The sequence below is a fragment of the Rhincodon typus genome, chromosome 45 (genome assembly GCF_021869965.1).
Source record: "Rhincodon typus isolate 14 chromosome 45, sRhiTyp1.1, whole genome shotgun sequence".
NCBI lineage: Eukaryota > Metazoa > Chordata > Chondrichthyes > Orectolobiformes > Rhincodontidae > Rhincodon > Rhincodon typus.
In genome coordinates, this window is record NC_063376.1 from 6,866,676 (window position 1) to 6,873,551 (window position 6,876).

A 6,876-nucleotide genomic window follows, 5' to 3' on the forward strand; every position below is an offset into this window, starting at 1 on the left:
CGAGTCTATCCCCCTTTCCCCCTGACGTCACTCGAGTCTATCCCCCTTTCCCCCTAACGTCACTCGAGTCTATCCCCCTTGCCCGCCGAGTGTCTCCTAAATGTAGAGTCATGCAGCACAGAAACTGACCCTTCAGTCCAACTCGTCTATGTCCACCAGGTTTCCTAAACTGAATTAGCCCCGTTTGCCTGTGTTTGGCCCGTATCACTCTTAACCTTTGTTCCATTGCATTTAACTATCCGTCTGGGGGAAAATCATGGTGGAATTCCCAGGAGATCAGCGTTGGGACCCTCGTCCCCCCTGACATGTATTAATGGATGTGGTGGAGCTCTTGGAGCAGCAGTGATAGTGCCCCTACCTCTGGGCCAGGGTGACTGTGTTCAACTTCCAGCTGCTCCCATCTGTAATCCCATCTCTGAACAGCTTGATTAGAAAATATCTACAATTTTGAAATTTGCAGATGATTTGAGAAATGATGGTGTGGATCTTAAGGAGGGCATAGGTTGCTGGAACGAAGGGTCAGGTCACTGATGACCTTGTTGTGTAATTAATCATTTTGGTAGAAAGAACATAGAGAGGTAATATAAACAAAAAGTAACTTTAAGCATGGAATAGCAGAGATGCCTGAGTCTCTGTGTGCCTAAGTTGTTGCAGGACAGGCAGCACAATGAGTGCACAATAGCTTTGGTTTTATTAACAAGGGTGTAGAGTGCAAGAGCAAGGTGATTATAAGCTTGGGCAAGAAATGAGTTCAGGCCTCAACTAGAGGGGGTGTTGTGTCCGTGTCCAGTTCTGAGCATCTCATTTTAGGAAAGATGGTGAAGGCATCAGATAGAAGGTGCAAGAAAGCTTTACAAGAAAATTCCAAGGATGAGGCACAGCAAACATTGTATTTAACGGCATCTTCTGAACTGACACTCTGGATAAACTGGCAAAAGTTAGATACTTGAAATACTGGAAGCTTACTGTATTTTCACGATATCCAAATAGTCAGTTGAGGGTGCGAGTGAGAAGGCTCTCTGTAAGCTTTAAGGCATAGTTGCATTATTATTTCAGTGATTCATGCGGTAAATAAAGTATAACAGTGATGTATATGCCCCCTGCATTGCGTTCCTGTTACTTAATGTGTGTTTTTACAATGATTATGTCGACCTCTTGATTATCCGGAATATTTAAACAACTGGGCCCACCTCTGGTTCCATAGGTGCCAGAAAATAAAAGGTTTGCTGTTCTTCAGTTGGGAAGTTTAATTGGAAAAGTTGGCATTGTTTCCTGTGGAGACAAAAACATTGCAAAACAATTTGTCAGAGGTGTTCAAAACCGCCTGGGATCTGGACCAAGTAAAGAGGGGGAAACAGCTCCTATTTGTGAAGGAATCGAGGACAAGAGGGCAGAGAGTTTAAAACAAAAACTTAGCAAAGGAAGTCAGAACCACGTGAGAGAAAGCTTTGCTGGTGCGAGTGGTTAGGGTCTGGAATGCACTGCCTGCGAATGTGGTGGAGGCTGGTGCAGTTGGGGCATTCAGAAGGGAGATAGTCACCTATCTGAAAAGGAGGAAATGCAGGGTTACAGGGAGAAGGCAGGAGAGTGTCGTTAAGTAAATTGCTTATTCCAGGGGCTGGTGTAGACACGATGGGCCGAGCAGTCTCCTCCTGTGCTGCACCAATTCTGAAATTCCACCCGAGTTTATTCGATTGCTTCCAAATCTCTCCAGTTTTATGGATGGCATTTACATTTCATCCAAATTTATCCTGTCCAACTTTATGTTCATCTTCATTATCGCTTCTAATTTATGATTATTTAAATTTGGAAAAGAAGATCTTTGAAAGCCGAAATGTCAAAGCTAAAAATTGAAATGTTGCAACCTTTGAATTCCTATTTGAGAGATGAGAACGGGAATTTCCATGAATTTGGGATTGCTGTTCCTGGGGCTGAGGAGGTGAGGTGGAGAACGTGTACTGCTGCACAAAATTGAGGCGCTTATGGAGAGAATTGGATTTATGTAGCGCCTCAGCATGTTGCAAAGTGCAGCACTGCTGTTTATATACTTTTAGTGTACTGATCAAATAGGAAAAGGGGCTTGTACTTTTGTGCACTGCAGGCTCCCACCGACAGTCAAGTGGTAGTGGCCAGTTAGTTGTAGGGAAAAGACGAGTTGATTGCTGTTTGTGGGAGCTTGTTGTGTAAAAACTGACTGCCACATTTCAGGCATCAAAGCATGACTTCAAAATGCGAAGGCCTTGCGATTGCTGGAGACCTGAAATCAAAACAAAAAAGTGTGTGCAGGAAAAACTCAGCAGGTCCACCAGCATCTGTGGAAGCATGAAAGTGATTTGATGTACTGACTTCAATATGACACTTCTTTGGAAGAGTACTCTCACTGCTTATTAGACCAAGCAGCGCATTAACTGTGGCTCAGTGGTTAGCACTGCAGCCTCACAGCGCCAGGGACCCGGGTTCGATTCCACCCTCAGGCGACTGTCTGTGAGGAGTTTGCACATTCTCCCCATGTCTGCGTGGGTTTCCTCCGGGTGCTCTGGTTTCCTCCCACAGTCCAAAGATGTGCAGGGTAAGTGGATTGGCCGTGCTAAATTGCCCATAGTGTTCAGGGGTGTGTGGGTTATAGGGGATAGGTCTGGGTGGGATGCTCCAAGGGTTGGTGTGGACTTGTTGGGCCGCAGGGCCTGTTTCCACACTGTAGGGATTCTATGATTCTATTAACTGTGTATCTGTCTCTGCTTTCCCCCTCCGCCTGAGTCTCTGTGTCTGTGCCCCACCTCCCCAAGCTGTTGCCAGCCCTGCTGTTTTTATTGTAAATTGACTGTGAGGCACTCTGCTGTTCATGGACGTGGTTACACTATTGTGAGCCTGAACTTGAAGGTGCTGCCAGTGAGGGAACAAGTATGTCCACTGGCAGGTGGTTGGGTAACCAGCAGATATCATGTCTAGATGAGTGGCCTTCTTCCGTTCAACCCCACTCCTTGGGTTTGAATTGTTGAGAACAGCAGAGGGGAGCCGGGGACAAATTTTGTACATAGGCTACAAAATACAGTATGTTGCCTGAAAAGTTGCGGGAAGCAGATTTGATAGCAGTTTTGAAAGGGAGTTTTGGTCAATGATTGGAGCAGGAAGACTGTTCTGGGCTGGAGAAGAGGAGTAAGAATAGAGGGGAGGCCAAATTAGAGGCAGTACGGACATGATGATGGAATGGCCTTCTGTACTTGTTGTTTTTGAATGGATCAGGTTGTGTGTGTTGGGTCTGAAGGAACTCACCTGCTTCTCTCTCTCACACTCTCTCTCTCTGTGACTCTGCAGGTCGATTTTGTTTTAAAAAAAATCAAACCCGAGGAGAGTTCTGGCTGTACCCGCTGCGAGCCAGGGAGATTTCCGCTGGAGTCCATCAGCTGCTCTCATGGTGCCTCGGTCCCGGCCAATTGCCAGCTAAAGGCCCCATCGGCTTGCATCTTCCGGCAGAGATGTGGAGGAATTCCGCCGGCTCACAGGATGCCAGTGGGCAGTGAGACCGGCGCTTGGTAACGCCCGAGGGGAGAGGGTGTCCTCACCTCCTCTCTCTCTCTCTCTCTCGCCCTTCCTGCGCCGTTTGCCTTCACTTTGGGAGGAAAGAGAGAGAGAGTGCGTGCGTGCGTGCATGCGTGTGTGTGTGTGTGTGTGTGTCTTTCTGCCGTTTGGAGATGGCGAGGAGCTGAGGGTCACGTGCAGCCACCGCGGAAATGATCGGGAAGAAGAAGAGTGGCTTCCAGATCACCAGCGTCACCTCCGACTACGACGGCGGCAGCGGGGAAGGGCTGAAGGAGCCACTGAACGGCGAGGCAGAGGCCGGGAGGCCGGCCGCGATCAACGGAGGGCTAGGCTTTGGCCCCTCCACCGAGACTGAGCCGCCGGGCAAGGACGATCGGACTAAGCCGCCGCCAGCAATGGCAGGGCAGCCAGCTGCCGGCGGAGAGGCCGGTGAGGTGCCGAAGGATACGGGGCCGGCGGGGGCACTCCCCGGGACCAAGTCCCCCCCGCCGCCGTCCCCCAGCCCCTGCAGCTCTCGCTTCCGGGTGGTGAAGCTGGATCATGGGCTGGGTGAGCCGTACCGCCGGGGCCGCTGGACCTGCGTGGACCTGTACGACCGCGAGCTGGACGGCCACGGGCTGGCCAAGGTGCTGGATGGTGGCCGTCACGTCAACTCCCTGGACTCGCACCCGGATTTCGGCGCCCTGATCGCCCACAGGGCAGTGAGCCAGCTCTGGCCCAGGCCGCACGCCCCCAAGAGCCAGGGCTCCCCCCTGGCTGAGGCTCCGAGGGCCCGAGCCACCGACACCCTGCACGTGCTCCTGCAGGCGGCCAAGACCCTGAGCCTGGACTCTCCGCCTGGGGCCATCGTCGTCTCCTCCTCCTCACCCTCACCCCCCCAGCCCCACGGGGCTCCCGGCACAGGCGGCAACGCGAGCATGACACCCCAGGAGAAGGGGGATGTAGCAGCGAGGCCCCACCCTGCCAACCAGCCACATGGAGCCAAGGCTGGCACCGCAGAGACGGCCTCACCTCCGCCTGAGCAGCCACCATCGAATGTGAAGCAGCCCTCCTCGGGAGACCAGGGGGGACTGAGAAAGGCAAGTGCGGGGGGCCGCAGGTGGGTCTGGGAGCCAGGTTCCTGTTGGAAATTGTACAGGGCGCGGGCGTCACTGGCTGGGCCCCATATTTATCACCCTGTACTGAAAACCAAAAGTGCCAGAAATCACATCGGGTCAGGCAGAGTCCATGGAGAGAGAGAGAGTGAGAGAACGAGCAAGCTAACGTATCCAGGACAGATGACTCCTCATCAGCTCTAAAGAGTCATTGAGACTTGAAACGTTGGCTTGTCCTCTCTCCATGGACTCTGCCTGACCCGCTGTGATTTCCAGTGTTTTTTGTTTTCAGTAGAGATTCCAGCCTCTGCAATAACCTGCTTCTACGTTTATTACCCCATCCCTAATTGCCCCCTTGCGAAGTTGGTGGTGAGCTACCCACTGCAGTCTGTGTGCTGTAGGGACACCCTCGGAGGGAATTGTAGGATTTTTGACCCCGTGACACTGAACGGCCGATATATTTCCAAGTCAGGGTGGTGAGTGGCTCGGAGGGGAAATTGCAGGGGGTAGTGTTCCCGTGTACCTGCTGGCCTTGTCTTTCTAAGATGGAAGTGGTTGTGGGTTTGGAAGGTGCTGTCTGAGGATCACAGGCAAGTCTCTGTAGCACGATTTGTAGATGGTACGCACTGCTGCTACTGATTGGATGTTTATGGTGGTGAGCAGGGGTGCAGATCAAGCTGGACTGCTTTATTCGGATGGTGTCAGGCTCCTTGAGTGTGTACATTTCCTCCCTCCGTGCTGGTCTTTGGCTTTGCTTTGTGGTCTCCAATCACCAAGGTCACTGACCGGCGATGTTTGGAGTCTTCTCCTGTCTCCCAGCCCTCCCCTCTTACCCACCACGTGACTGCCCGCTCTGGTGGAGTGTTTGACTGGACTGTTTCAGGTGACCCAGCGTCCCTCCCGAATGAGCCCCATGAGTGCTGTGGAGTCTGTTAAAACACACTCGTGCCTCTCCTTGTGTCTATTCAAAATATTTACACTGGTCTCCTGCCAAAAGGTTACTGTGCAGCAGCGCTGAATGGGCTCTCAGTGCCCTGTCAGGAATGGGGGAAGCCAGGCCCATAGAAAGAAGCAGCGTACTGTGTTATAATAAAACCCCAGTGAGCTGGTACTGAGGCCATTTGAGAGGGTCCGTCCCCTGTCTTCCCTCTCCTTCTCAGGCCCTTACAGAGAATTTGCTCTGTGCTATCTCTCCCTCCCAAATTGCAGAAGGCTGAGCCACCGGAGGAGGCCATTCACCCTGTCCAGACTGTGTCAGCTCTTTTGAAAGGGTTATCCCGCCCTCTCTTCTCTCTGCGGGACTCTCTAAAGTATTGGCCCAAATTCCATTTCCCTACCCTCCTTTTAAAATATATCGGTGTGACCTTTCATGTGGCCTTCCAGAACACAAGCTCTTGCATCCTCCGCTTCGTTGGCATCGATCTCCCCTGCATCTGCCCCACTCTGGTTACTGACTCTACCGCTGATGTAAAGTGTCCCTTTGTCTGCTCTCATTGAAACCCCTTGTGGTTTTGGAACGCCTGTACTAGATGTCCCCTGACCTTTCTCCCTCTCTGAGGAGAGCAATCCCAGTTATTTCCACGTCGGTGGAAGTCCCTTGTCCCGAGTCTTATTCGAGTCGCCTTCCTCTGCACCTCACCCAAAGGTCTGAACATCTTTCCTAAGGTGCGGTGCTGGGAAGGGAGCACAGTGCTTCAGCCAGAGTTTCCAAGACCGCTTCCTCACCTTCGTGCGTAATTGTGAGCAGCCTGTCAGCGCAGTCATTGTGAAGTGACTCCTGTCTCTCTCTCTCTCTCTCTCCCTCGCTCTCTGTGACCCTCTCGCTCTCTCTCTCTGTCTGTCTCTCTCTCTCTGTCTCTCTCTCCTGCCAGTTTTCTGAGCCTCGATCCATGTCTGTCTTGCCGGCCCCCTCTGCCCAGGATGGTAGCCCTTCCAGAAAGACCCGTGCCTCCGAGCCCAGTGCCGCCAGCTCTCTCCGCTTCGTCTCGCCCATGCAGACGCTGGCCAAGTCCATGCTGTCGGTTGGAACGCACCCGGACAGCGATGATGACAGGTACGGCCACCCTCCTGTTTTCAGTCTGGCCTTTGTTTCAGGTGGCAGGGAGGGAGCTGGGGGGCACAACAGCCTCGGCCGGAGGCACATTGGCCCCTCGGTTGGTGGGTGTTGTGGAACCCTAATCCTCTGGAAGGCTGAGAGAGGTCAGCTCCAACTGATCTCGTGGAACAGCATTCCCCCAGTGAG

The 6,876-nt window shown here is 52.4% G+C and overlaps 3 protein-coding genes across 8 annotated transcripts in view; 2 read left to right on the forward strand and 1 right to left on the reverse strand.

Moving 5' to 3' along the window:
* The window catches only part of LOC109921900 (phosphatidylinositol 4,5-bisphosphate 3-kinase catalytic subunit alpha isoform-like), a 28,116-nt gene extending 24,702 nt beyond the window's left edge, over positions 1–3,414 (reverse strand). Inside the window, 1 exon segment of the mRNA XM_048620044.1 lies at positions 3,344–3,414. Within this exon segment, the coding sequence (XP_048476001.1) occupies positions 3,344–3,414 (71 nt within the window).
* Positions 1–6,876, forward strand: part of LOC109925754 (ephrin type-B receptor 4-like) — a 190,249-nt gene that overhangs the window by 111,376 nt on the left and 71,997 nt on the right. The window lies entirely within an intron of this gene.
* Positions 3,309–6,876, forward strand: part of zgc:153012 (uncharacterized protein LOC777626 homolog) — a 47,403-nt gene continuing 43,835 nt past the window's right edge. For 2 of the 6 annotated variants that reach the window (XM_048619985.1, XM_048619984.1), the window contains exons 1-2: positions 3,309–4,639; positions 6,506–6,687. In XM_048619985.1, the coding sequence (XP_048475942.1) occupies positions 3,732–4,639; positions 6,506–6,687 (1,090 nt within the window). In that variant the 5' untranslated portion in view covers positions 3,309–3,731. The remainder of the gene's footprint in view (positions 4,640–6,505; positions 6,688–6,876) is intronic. The other 4 variants (XM_048619986.1, XM_048619987.1, XM_048619988.1 and 1 more) reach the window with 3 other exon arrangements.